Genomic DNA, 23,584 nt, shown 5'->3' on the forward strand with positions numbered 1-23,584 from the left:
GACAGTTATAGACTAGACACATTAAAAATATTCATCTGTTTGTTTGAAACATTGTTTGTCGCAATCAGAATGATAATAGTTGAACCGTGCATTTACTTGCAGAGAGGGTAGCGTTGTGGTGGAGTTTACCGTCGGCTTTACGACGACGACGGTGGTGGACAGTGAAATAGCCGGAATCTTCAACGCGGGATACCAGAATATTGCTACTCCAAATTATACACTGAACGGCGAATATACAGGTTAACTGACGTTATTCATATATTGTCTGTAACACATATATCTTTAAAATATTTAATATGTGTATGGAAAGGGACTAATGGTTAAATGTTCCGGTTTAAAAACAATACACATTTTCCTTCCCACCTAACACACCGTACCAGAACCGAAATACTGTTCAAAGCGGTGTTGAGCACAACTCACTCAATCCTCAACATCTTTAACTACTTCCCTAATAAGAGAACTCATGTTTCTTTACAGATTTCACTGGTAAAGTACCAGTTTCCAGCTCTGACGCTTCAATTCAACAAGGAGGTATGATTGAATAATGTCATCTCAAGTAATATCTTAATGAACGAGGTGTGATGAAATTATTATGTTTATAGTAATATATCACTACATGTCAAATACCGAAGCGGGTTTTAAAAAAATGAGCCATTCATTGACTTATTTGGCTTATGAATCTTTGTAGAATTGTCAAACACTACAGTTTACTCTTTGATAACATAATGATTGCTATGATCAGTATTCAAAAGGATGTCGTTCAGGCAATTATTTCGTTAATTCCAGCTACCTCTGGCGCTACAAACCAAGAAACATCTACAAGTGTCGCTGGGGAAAACGCTGTGCAAACATCAACTACTGCTGCAAAGCAGACATCTGCCTTACGCAGTGTTGGTGAAGAAAGCTCAGTGCTACACCAAACATCGACTGCCATCCAGATAGACGCCTCAAGCAGTCTTGCTGAAGAAAGCTCAGTGCTACACCAAACATCGACTGCCATCCAGATAGACGCCTCAAGCAGTCTTGCTGAAGAAAGCTCAGCGCTACATCAAACATCGACTGCAATCCAGATTGATGTATCAAGCAGTGTTGCTGAAGAAAGCTCAGCGCTACATCAAACATTGACTGCAATCCAGATTGATGTATCAAGCAGTCTTGCTGAAGAAAGCTCAGTGCTTCATCAAACATCGACTGCAATTCAGATGGATGTATCAAGCAGTCTTGCTGAAGAAAGCTCAGCGCTACATCAAACATCGACTGCAATCCAGATAGACGCCTCAAGCAGTTTTGCTGAAGAAAGCTTAGTACTTCATCAAACATCGACTGCAATCCAGATGGATGTATCAAGCAGTCTTGCTGAAGAAAGCTCAGCGCTACATCAAACATCGACTGCAATCCAGATAGACGCCTCAAGTAGTCTAGGTGAGGAAAGCTCAGCGCTACATGAAACATCGTCTGCCTTGCAAATAGAACCCTTAAGCAGTGTTGCTGAAGGAAGCTCAGCGCTACATCAAGCATCGACTATAATCCAGATAGACGCCTCAAGCAGTGTTGCTGAAGGAAGCTCAGCGCTACATCAAACATCGTCTGCCTTGCAAATAGAAGCCTCAAGTAGTCTAGGTGAGGAAAGCTCAGCGCTACATGAAACATCGTCTGCCTTGCAAATAGAAGCCTCAAGCAGCGTTGCTGAAGGAAGCTCAGCGCTACATCAAACATCGTCTGCCTTGCAAATAGACGCCTCAAGCAGTGTTGCTGAAGAAAGCTCAGCGCTACATCAAACATCGACTGTAATCCAGATAGACGCCTCAAGCAGTGTTGCTGAAGAAAGCTCAGTGCTACATCAAGCATCGACTGTAATCCAGATAGACGCCTCAAGCAGTGTTGCTGAAGGAAGCTCAGCGCTACATCAAACATCGTCTGCCTTGCAAATAGAAGCCTCAAGCAGCGTTGCTGAAGGAAGCTCAGCGCTACATCAAACATCGTCTGCCTTGCAAATAGAAGCCTCAAACAGTGTTGCTGAAGAAAGCTCAGCGCTACATCAAACATCGACTGTAATCCAGATAGACGCCTCAAGCAGTGTTGCTGAAGAAAGCTCCGTGCTACATCAAGCATCGACTGTAATCCAGATAGACGCCTCAAGCAGTGTTGCTGAAGAAAGCTCAGTGCTACATCAAACATCGTCTGCCTTGCAAATAGAAGCCTCAAGCAGTGTTGCTGAAGAAAGCTCAGCGCTACATCAAACATCGACTGTAATCCAGATAGACGCCTCAAGCAGAGTTGCTGAAGAAAGCTCAGTGCTACATCAAACATCGACTGTAATCCAGATAGACACCTCAAGCAGTGTTGCTGAAGAAAGCTCAGCGCTACATCAAACATCGTCTGCAATCCAGATAGACGCCTCAAGCAGTGTTGCTGAAGAAAGCTCAGTGCTACATCAAGCATCGACTGTAATCCAGATAGAAGCCTCAAGCAGTGTTGCTGAAGAAAGCTCAGCGCTACATCAAACATCGACTGTCATCCAGATAGACGCCTCAAGCAGTGTTGCTGAAGAAAGCTCAGTGCTACATCAAGCATCGACTGTAATCCAGATAGACGCCTCAAGCAGTGTTGCTGAAGAAAGCTCAGCGCTACATCAAACATCGTCTGCAATCCAGATAGACGCCTCAAGCAGTGTTGCTGAAGAAAGCTCAGTGCTAGATCAAACACCGTCTGCCATCCAGATAGCATCTGATTACCTAGCAACAGCTTCCGCTACAGCCACCATCAGTGACAGCAGCAGCCTCGACACTTCATCGGAAGCATATAGAGGGGACATGTCATCTTCATTAGCCAGTATGTCAGGTCCATCACTTGCAGCAACAGAAAGTTTCAGCGTAGGAACAGTGACATCAGTCAACAGTCAAAGCATGTCCCCTTGGGCAGAGCTGTCATCAGATGTGCCATCATATAGCCCTTCAAATATAGATACCATGTCAACAGCAGACTCTATTCAGCCCTCTATGTCGCTGGAGATGTCACAACTGCAGTTGTCAACGTCTTCAACTCCCATGACTGTGCTGACGTGTAGTGACGTCGGCGCCAACGTATCCTCCTGCATGCTGTCAACGCTTATAGAGACGTCGTCCATGGCGCTGGGCCCAGGGCTGACGGTGTCGCCCTACAGTACAGAAAGTGTCAGGTCATCTTACATAGGTTAGTATAGGTTAAGCTCTAGGAACGGAAATTAATGCGACATTAATAGAAATACTATTATGTCACAAATTACTTTGTCTAAAGCCTCATTCAGGATAATGAGTACATTTCTATACCCTCTTGAACTGACTAACCAGTATAAGACTACCTTGATCCAGCGTGAAGTTGTGAATTTGTAACGAAATCACCAAACGAAAATGTAGGTATTAGACACGGAATCTTACAAAAACGTAATTTTTAAAAGTTTTATACACCCATGTTTGATGGTGTCTAAAATATATACAAACACGAAATTGTTATTTGGTGGAAATGTATTTGATAAGGGGTTTATAGTTGTGTTTTGGACCTTAAGTTTGCAGTGTTTCGGTGATTGTTTTCAGCCTAGAAACGTTTTACTAACGTTGCTAATGTGTTTTTTTGGTCAAATCCAATTGTCAAGTGTATACATTCTTTTTCCCGGCAGCTTAGTATCAGTTTGTTGAAAACAGGGTTAAGATGTCATGTGATTAACTAACTATCAGTAAAATAATGACTACAGTCTACGGAATGTTCATCTGATGGTAGCTGATAACTGATGGTGGAAACTGGTATAAAAAAAACTCAATTCTGATGAATTTTGTTTAACTAGAGTTAGACGAGTGTCAGAGCAGCCCATGCCCCGCCCACTCCACGTGTATAGATCTGGTTGGGACACACAGATGCGAGTGTAACACTGGCTTCAAGATGTCGGGCGAGATCTGCACAGGTGAGAACATCATTTGTGATTGTTATTATCAGATTAAGGTAAAAGCTTAATATCTACCGATTACCTCCTAAGTAATGATGTCAAGGATCGGGAATAACTCTACTAACTTCGAACGTTGTACACATTCGTTTGTTATAATACAGGTAAAAAGACCGGAACCCATTGCCACTCAGCTATCTTAGCGCTACAATTGTCGTAATTCTATGTTAAAGTATGGGAGTTTTCAATCGTTTTCGATGTTCTTGGTACTGTAACATACTTATGAATCACGGGTGCATGGGGCTTACGGGACGTGGTTTATTTTAGTCGGTAATCAACATCCGTCTAAATCAAATAGGGAAGATATCTGACGTCAGGTTTACAACTTACAGTGGACTACAGAGTACATTAGTTTGCAGAAGACATCGCTCAAGTCAATTAGGCTGGGCTTCCCTCGTTGGCGGAGTGGAGTCCGTCTTCAATCGGAAAAGCTACGCAGCAATTCTGATTCAGCTACGCGTTCATAATGAGCTTGGTGTGCAGTGTTTCTCTGTATTCTTATTCATAGTAGTTTCACGACGACGATGTCGATGACGACAACGACGACGACGACGACGATGATGATGATGATGATGATGATGATGACAGACCATTTACCGATATATGGTTTCTGATGATGATGATGATGATGATGATGATGATGATGATGATGACAGACCATTTACCGATATATGGTACCCGAAATAGTTTCATGCTGTTTCCTTCTGTTCCATAGATATCGATGAGTGTTTGGTCAATCCATGCCCTGAGTTCTCAACCTGTGAGAACACTGTGGGAAGCCATACTTGTGATTGTGTACAAGGATACATTAAAGACGGTGACAAATGCAGTGGTAAGTACATTTACCCCCGAAAAGTATCGGCAATTATTTCGGTCTGTTTTTGTCAGATTCACCGTAAACGTATACGTCCTCGCATACAGTGTCTTCTGGATATCCCAGTTCATTACGAATCGCACTATATGAACGGTCATAGTGTGAATCCAAATTAACTGCGCATGCTTTCATACCGTAGACATAGACGAGTGTGATGCCGACCCTTGCCCCAGCAACTCTGACTGTGCCAACACCCCCGGAAACTACACATGCAGCTGCAGAAGCGGCTTCCTCACCGTCGGTGACATCTGTCAGGGTAGGTTACAAAACTAGTTATGTTGCATTATAATAAATACTCTGTCGTTACGCATTATGTTGCTGACCACAGCCAAACCTATGTCTTCTGAATTATGTCAGTCGGGTGACACGTTAGCTTGGCACGTTCAAGATTCTCTCCATGGTTCTGACGGGTTCTGATCCACTGTATATGATCCTGGCTTTGTTCAGGTTGACGCTTGATTTACCTTTGCATGTGTTTGTGACGTTGGGTGTTTTACTATATGATCCCGGCTTTATTTAGGTGTACATTGGACTTGCCTTTGCATGTGTTTATGATGGTGTCACTGTCGGGGCTTGTACTATGTTCCCGGCTTTGTTTAGGGGACCACTGACTTGCCTTTGCATGTGTTTGTGCCGGGTGCCACCGGTGGAGCAGGATACGCTCACCTCCGCGAACACCGGGTTTCATCTATACTATTATAGTGATTCATAAACACATGCCACTGCCAGTCAGTGTGGGTAGTCAAGTGGCTGAATCGTCAGTATTTCACGTCAATGATTCCCCCCCCCCCCCCCTAGGTTAAATATGTGAATAATATATGTAATTTACGCTCATTCACTCTTATGTGTTTTGCCAAATGAGCGGATACCCCATTTCGACAAGAGAAAAATCAACTGAAAACAATAACAGTGAGTGAGTGAATATGGTTTTACGCCGCTTTTAGCATTATTCCAGCAATATCACGGCGGGGGACACCAGAAATGGACTTCACACATTGTACCCATGTCGGGAATCGAACCCGGGTCTTCGGCGTGACGAGCGAACGCTCTAACCACTAGGCTACCCGACCGCCCCGAAAACAATAACAGAAAAAAAGCCACTGGCTTGAAGTTCATAGCATAGGCATTTAGTACAGCAATTACGTGACAATGTCTGGATTTCTCCTGTATCAATACAGATATGATACGTTGGATCGCGTTTTGGATCCATGTGGGGCAATTTTCCACAGTAAGTTGAGTCCCTTACATTTGCCAGGATCCGCAGTGATATGAATTGTCTTTGCGATTGTTCGTTGTGTGACTTTGTACGTCTCCCCCAGATATGAACGAATGTGACAGTGACCCATGTCAACAGCACGCGGACTGTATCAACACCCCGGGGGGCTACTACTGTGTGTGCAAGCCAGGGTTTGTTGATGACGGTGATGTCTGTAAAGGTAGGTAATCCGTTGTAATGGAAACGGTTGTATATCTAAAATTGTGCGTTGGCCATTTCCATGAAAAGCATGGGAAGAATGTGCGATAACGTATATCCATAATTGGACACAAAAATGCCAAAGTGAAATAATATTCCAACACATAAGATATTTCCCTTTAATATTAATGTAAAAAAAACTGAACACAATAAAAACTTACTTTTAGTTGTCCTTTTTTCGGTCACATCATTAGGAGACATATACTGATGAATTTACAAACCAATAAAACAAAGTGTCAGTTTGCACACCCAATGTTTTGTCTATTACATGACAGAACAGAACACGTAACTATATTAGGTTTTTATCCCGCCTCAGTGTATTTTTCTTGCTGTTATTTAGAAAATGAATATTACATATTTGTCGAAAAAATAGATGACTTCAGGACATGCGGCGTCGCAATACCAAGGGAACAATGTACTGGTCACTTACACCTGTATTTATATTTGGGCGGATATTTGTGTATACATTATTGGTCTTTCTGTGGCAATGTTGGTTGATCATCACAATTGAGCCTGTTTTGCAGGAAAACAGAAAATACCATTTTCACATTTATCTGAATGTTCAATAAATGGACTAGGGATGAAGATCCCATCTTCCTGAGGCAAGGGAGTTAACTTTCTAAAAGTTCAGTTTCCACCCTTGCCGAACTACAGTCCGGCTGGCTCTAAATGAGAACGATGAATTGCAAAATAACTCAAAATCGGGAATATTATATTAAATGTCAATACGGTACACGACAATGAAAACCCTGTATCCAATAATATCTTTGATGCTGTTGTGTGTCCAAGTTGGCATCTTGAACGGAGGGGGGTACAACAGTAGGAGGAACAGCGCAAACACGTACTGCATGTGCTGCACAAAGGTACAGTGAATGGCAGCATGATGATTTAAATTGCAATCTGACTTGCTCATGTCACAGCCCTCGTCGTCGGAATTGCTTGTGTCACTGCCGAAGGTCACAACTATCACGTGACCCGTATCTTGACACTATCTCGTTGACGACTTTGGTAACGCAACGCTGCCATGACCCCACTGTTACCTGGCCGCCAGCTATTCAGCACGCCGTGATAGACCTAGAATACCGTTCAAAGCGACGTTAAACCCACATTACCAACTCACTCATACTTATAAACGTTATCAGTTTGTACAGATCCCTCCAAGCTGGTTCTTACATGGAGAAAGTTGAGACTGGACTGGAGGCTCTTATTTCTATTATAAAACTCAGTAAAGGATTGAGTGAATTAAGAATTTTATGGATAGCTGTGAGTTTCACTGCATTTCAGCGTCATCCTCAGTTGAGGTCCAACTAAATGTCATGGCGTCGAGTTACTATGGAACCTCCCATTGTCCGTCAGTTTGCTATGGCCTGCACAGGATCGTACATGTGTACTGGCTGAAAATTCTAGCCAATAAACGGCTGTTGTATCTACTTCAAGCCGTCTATTTTTTTCTATATATCGTGCCTGAGAATCTTAACTTTGCTAGACTCCCGCTTGAGAAGTAGCAACAAACCTGTTCTTACAATCTTAGATACCAACGAGTGTGTGGTTGACAAGTGTCCATCCCACTCCACATGCGTGAATACACCCGGAAGCTATAACTGCACATGCGTAGACGGGTACTTTAAACAGGAGGAACTATGTTTAGGTAAGTAATTTTAATCCGTTATGTACAGATAAATATAATGAAGTTTGACAGTCGATAGGTACAAGACTAGTGATTTAGTCATTCTGCTCGACACAGTTTAACTTGAACTCGGCCAGCGCTGGCAGGAATCCATTTTGAAACTAGTTTCGTTCACGTGACTATCACATGATGGGCTAGTCCTCTAAGGCGCCTATGAGTGAGGGTTCGAATCCCAGATTCGCCCTGATTTCTACTAATTCTCTTAGTCTAAACCATACTGTTGGCCTACTTTAAAGATTTGTATCATCAATGTTAAGCAGTATATGCAGTCTCGAAGTCGATAAGGTAGTACTGTAGACAGTCATGGTGGAATTCCTGTTAACCTGGATGTCATTTCCCTGTCCCAGATGTCAACGAATGTGATATCTCCCCGTGCGCGGTCGGCGCTGACTGCACCAACACCGACGGCAACTACACTTGCGCATGTCCACCAGGATACACCGTCGTCGATGACACCTGCACAGGTAGCGTGCCATGCTGGTCCGAAAATTGAGAGTATTTCAGATAACAATCAAGATTGAAAACAAATTATCACAATGAACATTTATGACGTCCATTATGACGTCATTTTGGTGTGACAGGGCCAGCTTTGTTATTGAGTTACACATTTCATGCACATTTTTTATATCTAATTCTTCATTACTCATTACGTCTGTAGTGTAGACCAAGGTCAGAATTGGACATCGGCAACCCATGCTTGTCCTGAAGGCGACTAACGGGATCGGGTGCTCTGGCTCGCTGACTTGGTCAATGCATGTCATCGATCCTAATTGCGTAGATCGATGCTCATGATGTCAACCACTGGATTGTCTTGTCCTGACTCGATTATTTACAGATCGCCGTCATATTGCTAAACTATTACTAAACCATCTGCAATCATGCTATGACAAAATGATCATTAAGTAGGAAATATGCCAAAGTCCCACTTCCTACCATAATATATCTACGATCCAAATACCAAAGAGTTTGGCGAGAAAAACAGGTATGTTTTATAACGAGAGCGAATCGACGTTTTTTTGTACATCTAAGGTCATTTAAGGGCATCAGCCTTGTACATATATGTTTTTTTATTTCGTATGTGTTCAACCCAGCCTTTTGTTTGCAGCAGCAGCTAAGTAACGATTTCCAGTATGGGTGTACTTTCCCTGTCCGTGTCACTCTCCAGTATTGACATATTGTATAGTACATTGCATAACTGCATTAACGAAACATTTATATAACGTTGCAATATATCTTACTGAAGTCTCTGAAGTAAGCATGTCATAACAATAAAATAATATCCACCTTTGTTTTTCCAGCATTTAATACAATTTCCCTCTGCATCTATGTTTCTCAAATACAACCGGCAGAAAATACAATATGTGTGTGTGTGCACGCGCGTGTGTGGGATGGGGGGTTGGGTGGGGTGTTGGTGTATGTCTGGGACTTTTGAAAGGGGAAATATTGTTCTATTGTTGCGGTAACTGCTTCAAGTCATTTTTTCAAGAACAGATTTTTTTCATTTTGTAAAACCTTATGCAAAATTAAGGTTCTTTACATTATATCAAATTCTTAAAATTAAATTCTTATTATTAAAGAAGTATAATTATTTTCAGACATTGACGAATGTGACACAGTCGTCTGTCCTCCGCTTACGAGGTGCATGAACACTAATGGGAGTTACAGCTGCCCCTGCCTCGACGGCTTTCACGACCTAGGCGGGGCCTGCATAGGTAGTTATGTGTGAGTGAGTGAGTTAGGTTAAACGCCGCTTTGAACTGTATTTCTGTAACATTATGGCGTGTCAGATTTTTGATTTTAGAGACGTTTACAGCTCTTAATAGGGAAGAATATGGGATATAAACCCACAAATATCTTTGGCGACCATTTAAATAACAACCATCACAGATACTTCACACACATACACATACAACACAAATCAACGCTTGGGTGAGAATCACTATTTAATTACCATGACAACATTTCTCAACAAATAGAAAAAACCACAGTTTCACAAAAAGAGTTATGAAACTAATGAAAATATTCCTTCACCTTCAACAGTATTAACTTCATCTCTTTCCTTGATTTTCTACACTTGACAAACATAATGTCCCACAAACCTTTCAATTCTAACAAAGGTTGGATGCACCTAAGTACCTTTAATTATGTCCGATAATCTAACAAGGGATCCTTTCATTTGTAAAGGATATTATTTTGTATTGTCAGCATGCATTTTGCTAAATCGATTTTCAGTCTTGCTTGACATATGTATAATGACCTATACCGTAACGTCGCAATTACAGTATAATATAGACGTTGTTGTCCATAAGGCATTTTTGTCTACTTTGTCATCCGTCAACTTCTAAGAAACGCATATCAAACAATTCAAATGGATTTTATACAAACTTGTTGTATCGTTATACATATCTGTGTTTGTAGTTCATTACTTCAAAATCATTACATTCCAAGTTATTGATCATCCATTTCAGACCAGAATGAATGCCTTCAGTTCCCATGCACGGACAATGCAGTCTGTACGAATATAATTGGAAGCTACGAGTGTGCTTGTAAAACAGGCTTCCAGAACAACAGTGGTCTTTGCCAAGGTAGAGTCACAAAGGAAGACGCACGTCTATTGTGTATTGATGTGAGGGATTAAAAGGTTCCCACTTTACAGCGGGTGCAAGAGTAACGGTTGACAGGTTATGTAATGGCAACGGATATGTGATTTTGAGACTTTGAGCAGTGTATAGCTCCTAAGTTCAGGACAAATATTATTCTAAAACAAAAATCCTAAAAGAAACACGAGGTTTGTTTTGTTAAATGTTGATCGTAGTTTGAAATATATTAAGCTGTAGAGATTCTTTATACATGCTATATTACGATGAATAGTGTTTCAGTACATGTTTTTGTTTTTTTAAATCCACATTTCCTTACTTGTTAAAATATTTAAGTTTACCTTTATGTCTCCAATGCCCGCATTCCAATACGCTGTGTCAATCCAATATTTCAAACACGGTAACCAGGCAATAGCAAAAAACAATTGATACCCAAGAAGCCTTCGTGTCTTTATTTGGTGTCTTTGGGATTGTTGTATGAAAACAATTATGTTTCAGTTTAAACAGGACAAGAGTAAACTCAGGCTTAACCTCGCCCTCCACCCCACCCCTATAAAAAAATAAAAAAATAAAAAATAAAATTAAACTGTTCGCTGAAAGGCTTGATGTCCCATCTTAAAGGCTTTTTTTTTTAAAAATTTGGCTCTTCCAATCACAGAATGTTTTGACGCAGCCTTCAACAAAGTGTAAAATTACCAGTAATATTCAGTCTTCCTGTGGTCGTTCAATCATTCTGCTCTCTGAAAACTAACCAACCGGGTTAATTTGTCTCTAGATGTGAATGAGTGTTCTACCGGCAACCCCTGCCCCACCAACACCGTGTGTGACAACAGCCCCGGGGGCTACGCCTGCCCCTGTCGGAGCGGCTTCACGACGTCCCTTGGCGTGTGTGAAGGTGAGTATTGCGTCCCAGCCCAGTCATAGCCACCCCCAACATGTCGTCTATGCTCCTACGTGAGCGTGTTTTCCTCTGTCGCGGTGTTTTGCGCATATACATAGGGACTGATGGGCAGCTTAGCTGTTAAAGTGTTTGCTCATCCTGACTTGTCAGTATTATACAGATTTTGTATACACGTTCCTCTATCACTCCTGAAGACATAGTCCGATTTGCGGTGTTGTAGTGACGTATGTTTTGCTGGTGAAACGAGATATATATGAAACTGCGCAGTAAGAAATACACATTGTGTTTTCAATGTAGAACTAGATACAGTGTAGACTTAACCATGCACAATTGAATTTTGAACTGATCTCGCAGTCAAATCGGCTGTTTCAATCAGAGATTTTTATTGTGATTTTATACCTCTGATTAACCAATCTGAATCGAGTATGTCCACTATTCATTGTAGAATCACTATTAATATTACAACTATTTAACGAGAGACTACGTCGTGAAATCTGGACAAATCTAATAGTTGATGAGTACAACGAGTTCCTTGAGGTGGCTGGAATGTTTCTAAAGCCGGCGCTACCCGTGAAGAGACGGGGTAGAATAGGTCTTCAGCAACCCATGCTTGCCGTAAAAGCCGACTGTGCTTGTCGTAAAAGGCGACTAACGGGATCGGGTGGTCAGGCTCGCTGACTTGGTTAATGCATGTCATCGATCCCAATTGCGTGGATCGATGCTCATGATGTCGATCACTGGATTGTCTGGTCCAGACTCGATTATTTACAGACCTCCGTCATATCGCTGGAATATTGCTGAGAACGGCGTTAAACAACAAACAAACAAACAAACAAACAAATCTAAAGGCGGCGCAAACGTTATCATAACTCATCCTTACGTTCCTTCCTTACGTTCCGGAATTTTGCTTGAATATTGCTGAAGGCGGCATAAAGGCATATTCACTCACTCAGTCTACACTAGATGCATTAAAGGACATAATATTATATTGAGATTGTCAATTCAGCATTGTCTGTCTAGATTGACCTTTTGACAATTGACAGTCTTCTCTTTACTTCTCCAGACATCAACGAGTGTTCATCTTTTCCATGCCCCGCCCACTCCACGTGCCACAACTCTCCCGGCAGTTTCTCCTGTGTGTGCCACAATGGCTTCTACCAGAGATCCCCACTGGAATGTATGGGTGAGTCTTCTTCTTATGGTTAACATATACCTTGGTCGTAAATGTCTTGGTCAATATGAATACCAAATGCTTCATTAATGTATCCGCGCAGATAGGTTAGAATAGGCCTTCAGCAAACGATGCCTGTCGTAAAAGGCGACTAATATGGTCGGGTGGTCAGGCTCGCTGACTGAGTTGATGCCTGTCATCGTAAACCAATTGCGTGGATCGATGCTCTTGATGTTAATCACTGGATTGTCTGGTCCAGACTGGATTATTTAGAGACCGCCATCACATAGCTGGAATATTGTTGATGGCGGCAGTAAACAAGAAACCTTTATTAATTAATCGAGCCGCGCTGTACAAAGTTCCGTCCCCCAGGCGTGCCAGAAATCCATGATCTTGACTTCGAATCCCAGCTTCGACCTGCTTATATTTGTCGATGATAAAGTACTGGTAACAGCAACAGCAACAGCAGCAGAACCTGAACGCAACAGCAACTGCAGCAGCAGGCGAAGCTGTAGGGAGGGAGGTGGATCATCTCAGCTAAGCAGTAGTGAAATAGCAGTGTAATAAATGCAAACGACTGAATAATAATATTTTTTTGATAATGACGTTTGTTTTCCCAGAGAGCAAAGTGTTCTACAGCTCCCTCCGACTTCTGGAGATAGGGGGGCAGCCAGCCGACTACAGAAGCGTCTACGACGACATGGAATCCCCAGAGTCACTCGAACTGTCCACAAACTTCAGCCGCACCGTAAGCAGTAGGGTGTAACGACTGATTAATGCATTGCAATTGTCCATGGCCCCTTTGTAAAATAACAATAGTTATCTTCGATACCAAGCTACACTATTGATGCAGTAGATAGACGTCATAACACGAAAAAATAGCAATCATTAATAATTTTTTCATTGTATCCCAAATACACCTCGCCATATGGGTATTGGTTCGAATCCCGGTTCGCTCCGATTATATTTCTAGCATTGTCAGCTCGCGGGTTTCACCATGGTGGTAACCTTTTGAAGCCTGTCCCATTGCGGGCTTTATAACTAGAATACTGCTCAAAGCGGCGTTAAACCATCTCACTCCTTACTTGCAAACAACCACGATGACCGTCGATCAAGTTGATATTAATCTAAATGTATTGACAATATAACAAGATAGTCACGTGGAGTAACGCGACACAAATGTTTCACCAGGACCGAAGATCCATGTATGGGAAGACGTGGGACTGTTCGTCCGTTTGGTTTTGCTGTATTCTCCGAAACAGCTAATGTTTGTCAATGTACGGCAGGGAAATGTCAAATCTTGTATTCTCACATTTTCTCATGTATTGCCTGTTTCCAAAGGTCGGGATCGCGTGGCATACGTGTATAACTTGCCCTGAGACTGCCCTGTTACTTCTCTTCACAGCTGACAGACTGCCTCAACCAGACAATTGGGGAACTGGTATACGGCACCATGGTTCATCAGTTCACCAATGGTAGCGTCGTTGTTAATGCCTCTATCTACGTGGACAACAATTACAACGGTGGCCCTGAGTTACTATCCGTGATGGTGCAAGACAATGTCGACACTTTTAATAACGACGGGTTGGTCATCAACCAATCTGATATATACGTCACAGGTATTGAGGATCTGCAACCAATCTGATATATACGTCACATGTATTAAGGGTCATCAACCAATCTGATATATATGTCACATGTATTGAGGGTCAACAACCAATCTGATATATACGTCACAGGTATTGAGGGTCATCAACCGATACTATATATACGTCACAGGTATTGAGGGTCATCAACTTTTCTGATATATACGTCACAGGTATTGAGAGTCATCAGCCAATCTGATATATATATACGTCACAGGTATTGAGGGTCATCAACCAATCTGATATGTACGTCAAAAGTATTAAGGGTCATCAACCAATCTGTTATATATGTCACAGGTATTGAGGGTCATCAACCAATCTGAAATGTACGTCAAAAGTATTAAGGGTCATCAACCAATCTGATATATATGTCACAGGTATTGAGGGTCAACAACCAATCTTATATATACGGCACAGGTATTGAGAGTCATCAACCAATATGATATGTACCTCACAGGTATTGAGGGTCAACAACCAATCTGATATATTCGTCACAGGTATTTATATTTGTATACTTCATAAATTCGTTTTTGACACACCCTTTCTCGTTTTGACACAACATTTTGAGGGGCATACCGTGTTTCCCATATCATTTTGTGGTTTAACACCCCCTTTGTGTTTCAAATGTTATGCCGACATATCCTTTTGCATTTAGAACTTGTGATTTTATAGCTGTATATATTAGTGCATCACATACTAGTATCAAATGACCCTAGCATATCATGTTGTGTTTTTATATACTATTTTGTGTTTCACATACCTAAATAAGTGTGGCAAATATTGTTTGATTGTCCTATCGCGTTTCTAGACGTGGACGAATGTTCCCTATCGACATGGAACGACTGCTCGCCTGAGGCCGTGTGCCTTAACGACATTGGAACCTACAACTGCACGTGTAAGCCTGAGTTCCTGGATTACTCCGTTGACAGGCCTGGGCGTAGCTGTCTAGGTACGACTTTACAGTGATGATTCTGTCGCTATATTTGTAGATATGGGTGTATGCATGCCAACGCCTCTTCATGCCACTGATTACCGTAAAGGTGAAAATTAACCCCCGTTGGGACTCTGGGTTAGACTTGGTCTCCGGCAACCCATGCTGGTCGTAAGAGACATTTTGAAGGGGTTGTATGATGAAAGATGCTTTATCCAACGAATTCAACTGTTCTATTTGTACCTTACAAGGTGTTTCACCTTCCCCATATCCTGGGTCACAGTCCAGCTCCGTTAATGCGGACGGTACTGTTCCCTATGCAATCGTCTGTATTATCGACCATCTGGATTAACGAATCAGAAGTAATTTGTTTTGAATAAATAGTCCTAAACGTAATGGTCCTGAAAACTGGGTGTCTGGATTATTTCAATGTGTATGATACAGATTTAATTAATCTTTAAAGAATGTAAAGAAACTTCCCACATATATCATATACAATTGTACGTTTCTACCAACAGCTATCGACGAGAGCAACCAGGATAAGATCCAGGGCGTAACCCTTGCGGCAGATAAACAATACTACAAGACTAGAGAAGCCGTTGTAGTCACCATCTGGCTTCAGAGGGGGTCGCATGTCACCTACACGCTGAAATACGGTGATGGCGGATTCGAGAGCAAGAGTGACCCTCAGCGCCTAGCATTCTTAAACCCTTACAACTTCAGCCACTCCTACATCCTCGCCAACACGTACAACTTGACGGTGACGTCAGCCAACGACGTCAGTTCCATCAGCTCCACAGTTCAGATCATTGTTGAAGAAGATGTACGTCAACTCAAGATTGACATTCAAATTGGCGCTACAGAATTTGAAAGAGATTTCATTCTGTCGGTTGAAAATGACAGTTTGATATTGGAATATATTCTCTGCGTGATGGATTATGGAGATGGGACGATGAAAACAACCACAATCCAGATCCTTTCCAAAACGGAAACCTTCAAATATACCCACGCCTATCAACTTGGAGATTTCATAGTTTCGGTGAATTGCTCAAACCACGTGTCATCTTCAGTGACCTCAATTCCTTTCTTCGTTGAAGAAACGATAAGCGATGTAAATATAACGACCAACAAACATATTTTACTTCCTGGAGAGGCGTTCATTCTGTCCATCAGTGTAGGAAAGGGGTCAAATTTAACTCTTGTGCTTGATTTCGGGGACAACAGGGCTAATACGCTCCAACTCGGAAACATTATACCGGGGTCATCCAACCAATTCATTACACAGTCATATCCGAAATCAGGGTTCTTCACGCCCAAGGTCACAGCAAGTAACAGAGCGTCGCAAATCGAACAATCACTAAACGAGTCCATCGCAGTCCAGAACAAGGTGAAGGATCTGAGTATTGAAACTCAGAGTCCTGTGGGAGTTCCTCCTGGCGAGATAGACATCATCATCAAATACCCATCAGATTCGTCACCTCCGTCCTTCGTCACTTGTAAAACAGACTTTCTGAACGTAACAAATGAAGAATACTCTGTTGACTCTATCAATGTAAGTGCCCCCCTGTCCTTCACAGTGTTGTGGACGAGTCTCTATGATGTTGGGCGTGTGCCATTCTCTGTGAATTGTTCCAACTTGTTGAGTTTTCAGGTCCTACAGTCTGAGGTGTTAATTCAGCTTGCCGTCACTGGTGTTGCTGCCAATACAAGCAGTCTCTTCATACCAATCGGTGGCACAGTGGAATTTATGCTGTACGTGGAATCGGGGAGTCATGTCAACTATGTATTCAATTTCGGTGGTGGTAACCCGGTGTCTGGTATATTCCAGGAATTGATTGTGTCTAAGAAATCTGTTAAAAGGTTAACAGCCTATAATTATGAAGGGTTTTATGATGCAAATGTAACTGTGTTTAACGATGTGTCAACAAACGTGACGGAATTCAGAATTGGTGTTCTGGAAGAAGTCAAAGGGTTACAAGTGACTGCATTTTATCGAAAACTGGACACATCTGATGTTCTTACTACGGGACATGGATCAAGCTTTGATGTCTTCCCTCTTGAAAGGCCAGTGATATTCAATACAACAGTGCGGTCTGGAAATGGCATCACGTACATCTGGGACTTCGGGGATGGGATAATAGAGAGGACTGATTCCAGAATACATAGCCACACCTATACGACTCCTGGTACATATGTCGTATGCGTGAATGCCACCAATGCCCTGTTCTACGACGCCGTCAAGCTGAGCATCACCACACAACAGACCATCCTGTTCAACACATTAGTAAACGACGGCCCTTCTGACGCTTATAAAAATATCACATTCACAGTGAATCTCGCGAGGCCGGGAACAGAGTCGTGCTTTGTATTCGATATGGGGGATTTCACCAATCCAGTCCTTTATGGAGAGAGTCCCTGTTCAACAAACCCTGCATATAACGGATACACATACTCCGACTGGGCACCTTCTACCACTCTACAACACACGCACGTGTACACCACTAATGAGACGTTCTACGTTACATTGAACGGGACGAACATTGTGTCCAAAGCTACAGTCTACACAACGGCTGTTATAAGTGGTGTGAGCTGCCACTACCCTATAGTACATATTGTAGGGGGAGGGCAGCAGATAGACGAGCCTGTCACCAGACTCCGTTCTGATTGGATGGTATTCGAGAGCAGAGTTGACCTCGACTGTGAGATAACTAACGAAGCAGAGTATAACTGGACTATCCTCAGAATAACAACTGGAGACAACTTCCTGGATTTCATCTTCGACCCGTATCCAGCCGAGTCAGTGTCTGCGGGGCTGTTCAAGATCCTATTTCGGCCAAGGGCTTTTGAACCTGGGGACTACAAAATAAGTTTGAATGTTTCGATGGCGGGGATTTCCGGTTTGTTCCATTCGGATTTCACATTTGTACGAATCCTCCAGACTGACATTGTGGCTCGTATAAAAGGCGGAACAGGACGAGCAGTTGGTTATGACACAACCCTTGAACTGAACGCAATAGAAGAAAGCTATGACCCAGATGCGGATGATGATTCGTCCAAGGCTAACTTTACGTATGTCTGGTGGTGTAGGAAGGAGGGGGAGTCGTTGGAGGATGCTGTTGACGGTGTCATCGAGATTCCCCAGAATATATCTGGTATCTTCCCGAACGTATCCATTGGGTGTTTTGGCACCGGCATCGGTAAGCTTCCGTTGACAGATGGGTATATCTCTTTCAACACACGACAGTTTGAGTTTGGCACCACGAACATTTTCCGAGTTGATGTCATAGCAGGTGATAGAAATGCCAGTTTTGAACAGGCCATTACAATCGTTGAGGGCGACCCAAGAGAGTTTCCACTGACGTAAGTATTTATTTATAATCAATGTTGACACATTAATTTCAGTCGTAGGCCGAGATGCAGCATAGCGGTTAAAGCATTCGCTCGTCGCGCGGAAGGCCTGGGTTCAATTCCTCGAATGGGTACAATGAGCGAGGCCCATTTCTGGTGCCCCCCTCCGTTATAGTGCTAGAGTATTTCTGGTGGTAACGTAAAACCATACTCGCTCACTCACTCTCATTCAACCGTTATAATGAATTATTGCTACGTATGGTTCGAATATACACTGTATATGACTTGTCGTTATTCACTAAATCTAAAGGCACATTCTGTGAAGTGAAAATATTCTCTGATAGAGGTCGTAGTGAAAGTAGTTTATCACCATCACTGTGGAGGATGAGACGACTTGTCCGTTACTGTACACTCAAGTGTCCTTAAAAGTTGTCAAGCATGGCAAGAGTATAGGCAATACCATACTAAAGAGGATGTCTTTGCAATACTTGCATTAACAGCTCACCATTATGCGGACACTCTCAGAGGCAGACCAAGGGTCTTGCTGCATCCCTTCACATGTTATACGTACACTGTTGTATGTTGAAGATTATAATAATTGAATTGAAATCCATGTGTCTTGTAACTCTGTACAAAAGACGTTAAACTTCATAATGATTACCTTGCAGTTGTGTTGTGAATTGCAAGTCCAAGGTCAACCCATCTGGTGAGTTCAGCTTGACCAGCCAGTGCTTGACGTGTCACCCACTGGACACGATCTATAACAACTGGACGCTACTGCTATACAACGATACCCTCGGTGGCTACTTGGCTGTAGACGACCTAGACTCCATGGTCTCTACTGAGGCGCACTCTTCCAGTGTCGAGTTCCTCGCTCGGAGTCTCATCGACGGCATGAAGTACCAACTCAGGCTTGACGCCAACCTCCACGGCTACGCCCCCAGCTTTACAGAATACGACTTCATCACCAACGAGCCACCATACGGGGGAACGTGTACGATCGTTTCCGGGGAGGGTAAGCACAATCATTGATTTGATTGATTTAAGACCTGTTTTGCTTTGACAGAGAATCTAGTTGTTTTAACGATAAAATTCAAACTGTGGATACATATTTCATCGGTATCAGTGGATGTTGTTTTGGGGCAGCAATCCGCCATATTCCAGCATTATACGGGTGACCTGTAAATACTCGAAACAGGGCTCGGTAACTCAGTGGTTGATAACATGAGCAAAGATTAATGGCGTTGGGATCCGATTACACACAATCTATAAGGTCACACATTGTAAAAACCTTATCCTTATTTTAGTCTGTTCAAAGGGTGTGAACTGAGAATATTTTGGTCCGCAGGGACATCGGTAGAACTTACATACACAATGCAAGATTGGAACACATTTTGGATTTAACGAGAACGCGGGAAGGGCGGGGGATCTTATGGCACCAAAGCTATGTCTGGCTGTCCTGTTGTGTGATAATATTTCTAACAGCATACACCCGCATTTGATTCCATGCCTAAATGGGTTTTCATTTTGGGTTCTAAATGTTAAGAACATTCTTGTTATTCAATCCACTGATATCGCTTCAGGGTTGTTACAATTAACCGCCACATATCGGTACACTGGCATTGAACAAGCAACATTCCTTATTTCAGCATACTCACTAGGGCTGAAGTTGATTATCCAGTGTCAAGGATGGATCAACCCAGGGGAGGAGGAAGCCATGGGGGCGGGGCTACTGTACCGCTTCCTGGTGTACGCCCGGGGGAGGGGCGACGTGCAGCTGCTGTACTATGGCACAGATCCCTACACCCCCGAGTCTCAGATCCCCATAGGAGAGGAGTCCCATGATCACATGTTTGACATCGTTGTCAGGGTGGCCAACCCCATCGGAGAGTTTGTGGAGTTCAAATTGGAGACACAGGTGCAGTGTTTAGTATTATTATTGTACTTGGTGCAACAGATGCAGTACTTAGTTTTATTATCGTACTTGGTGCAACAGATGCAATACAAAGTATTATTATCTTATCTGGTTCAACAGATCCAGTACTAAGTATTATTATCTTATCTGGTTCAACAGATCCAGTACTAAGTATTATTATCCTATCTGGTGCAACAGATGCAGTACTAAGTATTATTATCGTATCAGGTACACCAGACGCAGTACTAAGTATTATTATCGTATCAGGTACACCAGACGCAGTACTAAGTATTATTATCGTATCGGGTACACCAGACGCAGTACTAAGTATTATTATCGTATCAGGTACACCAGACGCAGTACTAAGTATTATTATCGTATCTGGTGCAACAGATGCAAATACAAAGTATTATTATCGTATCTTGTGCAACAGATGCAGTACTTGGTTTTATTATCGTATCTGGTGCAACAAATGCAGTACTAAGTTTTATTATCGTATCTGGTGCACCAGACGTAGTACTGAGCATTATTATCGTACTTGCTGCAATAGACGCAGTACTAAGTATTATTATCGTTTCTGGTGCAACAGACGCAGTACTTAGTATGATTATCATACTTTATGCATGTTCTGACGATACTAACGCTGCTTACACTGTTGTGTGGCTTTGCACTACGAGACTTGGCTAACGGTTCAGTGGTACAGTCACACGTCATGCGATAGATAGGGTGAACATAGGGTGAATACCAGGCGTGTTATAAACAACGTAGAGAATATATGTATTTGCCCCAACTCGTCCTTTGTAGAAACTAGGTTATAGTGCTTTTATGTTCATACATATTGTAAATATGCGATTTGTATGAATGTATAACCATTGTTTGGTGAATATATTCCGAGATATTTAACAAAGCAAAATACTAGTTGATAGTAGTTGGCAGAGTGAATAAATGTACTGTCAAGACTGTTGGTTGTAATACTGCGCTGTTGTTTGTAATACTGTACTGTTGTTTGTAATACTGTACTGTTGGTTGTGATACTAAGAATGTCACATTGATTTGAACAGATTACACATCAGGTGCTTTAATAGAATGTTAGATTCAGTTCAAATTATCAATTAAAAGGGCTAACAACGTGCCGAAAGCATGCGTCATGTCCTCGGGTTAAATCACTATTTGTTAGTTGCTGCCTACCAACTTCCGGTTTGGGATGGACACCTCCCATTGATGTAACATTGTCCTGCACGCACATCCGCATCATCTCGCCTGTTCCAGGTAAAGCCCCCCGAGGTGAAGGAGAACGTGGAGACGTACCTGAACCTAACATCCGGGTCCTCCAGCACGCTGTCGTCACTGCTGTCCACAGGCCGCGAGCAGGAGGCCAAACAGTTGATTGTAGCAGTTGCCTCCCTCATCAACGAAGATAGCGCCAATGCAGAGGTAAGGCACTGCAAAGGGGTATACCATTTTGGGATGTTACTGATAACCTAGTCGGTTGACTGTGGTTAATCGACTTTAAATGGTAAAGGTTTCAAGATAAAGGGAATTTTCTTGGAAGAGTGTTTTGCAAATATCTATGGTTTTCATAGGAACATAGTTATCTGCCCTTGATTTGCACGCCCTAAGGGATTGGTTTTTAGGCGAATTCTCAAATCAGATTTGAGATATGCATATGCAAGTACATCATCAAATGTGGGTATGTTATCAACTATCCTAACTAATCAACTGTATTAGGATACAATCAAATGCAAGGGTATCATGAACTGTTAAAATCGTAGGTATATCTTCAATTGGTAGTTTAACATCAATATATATGTCCTTAGTTGAAGAAACATCAACTATTTGAATATTAAATTTATCGACAGCTGTTTACTGCATCTCATTATTAGATGCGTATATTTTTAAGCATTGGTTGTGCAATATGCATAAGGGTGACGTTTTTTCCTCAGGCGTCCATCTCGACAGGTGATACCACAACTGTGGTTCCGGGAGCATCTCCAACGGCAACAACTGCAGTAGAGGATGAGCTAAGGGAACAAAAACAGAAGAGAGTTGAGGTGAAGGTCACGGAAACAATGACATGTAGAATTCAGACTTTCAAAATATCAGTAACTTAGCATAGTAAATTTACATTTTCCACGTTCCCAAACGCACGTGAACACGCTGAAACAGGTTAAAACCGACTTTCTTTAAATTATGAAAAAGTATAAACTCATGTTTCGTAAGCCATAAAAACTGCGGGTTAATCCGTTTGCAATGGCATCAATGCATCCCTATTAAAGTATGTGCTTTTTCTCTCCACCCCCCTGTAAATTACCCTCCTGCTTAAATATGTTTATTCATTTCTTAAATACCCACCGTTGTGTTATTATGAGACTGTAAAGAAAAACAATACCAATTTTCACAATAAGACATAATTTTGAAAAACAGGTCAGACAATTTCCACTCTCTAAAGAGTTACTTAACACTGCTATTCTTAAAAGGACAATGTCCTAAAGAACCATTAACCTGTGTCTTGTAAGCATATAGAGCTCGGAAACAAATTTGAATTCTTATCTTTTATATATTCACACGAGAGGAGGTTGTCTGAACACATTCTTTGTTTCTGACTTAAAATATGCCGTTCTGAGTACCTGTGCCAGTTTGAGTTGAGTAATGTTATAGATTCTGCCTCCGGGTACTAGTTTATTGATAACTATATCGATATTGAATTTATTATCTTCATAAATCAGTTAATCACTGTTATGGTAGAAAATGGAGGAATATCTTAGCTCTCATGTATGCATATGTTGTTTCTGCTGTGTCAGACACTACAAATCATCTTCAAAAATATATAAATGCACTTGATCACTTCTGTGAAGTCACAGGTATGAATTTAATTTAGATAAAACAAAAATAATGGCTTTTAGGAATGGCGGGCGTCACCTTCAGTCTGAAAATTGATATTTATTAAGGAAAATAAATTGAAGTTGAAGAAGTAAGTTTTCACAGATATTTAGGTGTAATATTCACTCCAAAATTATTATGGATCAGAACTCAAAGTTGTTTAGCCAAACAAGCAAATAAAGCT

General features: G+C 41.9%; 1 protein-coding gene across 1 annotated transcript in view; it reads left to right on the forward strand.

The window, feature by feature from the left end:
* The window catches only part of LOC124140428, a 51,613-nt gene that overhangs the window by 8,161 nt on the left and 19,868 nt on the right, over window positions 1-23,584 (forward strand). Inside the window, exons 2-22 of the mRNA XM_048382696.1 lie at window positions 103-239; window positions 478-531; window positions 787-3,192; window positions 3,821-3,937; window positions 4,692-4,808; window positions 4,990-5,106; window positions 6,170-6,286; window positions 7,856-7,972; window positions 8,359-8,475; window positions 9,607-9,723; window positions 10,480-10,596; window positions 11,384-11,503; window positions 12,573-12,692; window positions 13,301-13,428; window positions 14,086-14,299; window positions 15,135-15,275; window positions 15,776-18,617; window positions 19,274-19,620; window positions 20,255-20,523; window positions 21,790-21,954; window positions 22,464-22,571. Coding sequence (XP_048238653.1) covers window positions 103-239; window positions 478-531; window positions 787-3,192; window positions 3,821-3,937; window positions 4,692-4,808; window positions 4,990-5,106; window positions 6,170-6,286; window positions 7,856-7,972; window positions 8,359-8,475; window positions 9,607-9,723; window positions 10,480-10,596; window positions 11,384-11,503; window positions 12,573-12,692; window positions 13,301-13,428; window positions 14,086-14,299; window positions 15,135-15,275; window positions 15,776-18,617; window positions 19,274-19,620; window positions 20,255-20,523; window positions 21,790-21,954; window positions 22,464-22,571 — 7,987 coding nt within the window. The remainder of the gene's footprint in view (window positions 1-102; window positions 240-477; window positions 532-786; window positions 3,193-3,820; window positions 3,938-4,691; window positions 4,809-4,989; window positions 5,107-6,169; window positions 6,287-7,855; window positions 7,973-8,358; window positions 8,476-9,606; window positions 9,724-10,479; window positions 10,597-11,383; window positions 11,504-12,572; window positions 12,693-13,300; window positions 13,429-14,085; window positions 14,300-15,134; window positions 15,276-15,775; window positions 18,618-19,273; window positions 19,621-20,254; window positions 20,524-21,789; window positions 21,955-22,463; window positions 22,572-23,584) is intronic.

This window comes from Haliotis rufescens, unplaced genomic scaffold, assembly GCF_023055435.1.
Source record: "Haliotis rufescens isolate VD_foot unplaced genomic scaffold, xgHalRufe1.0.p SCAF_40, whole genome shotgun sequence".
Lineage (NCBI taxonomy): Eukaryota > Metazoa > Mollusca > Gastropoda > Lepetellida > Haliotidae > Haliotis > Haliotis rufescens.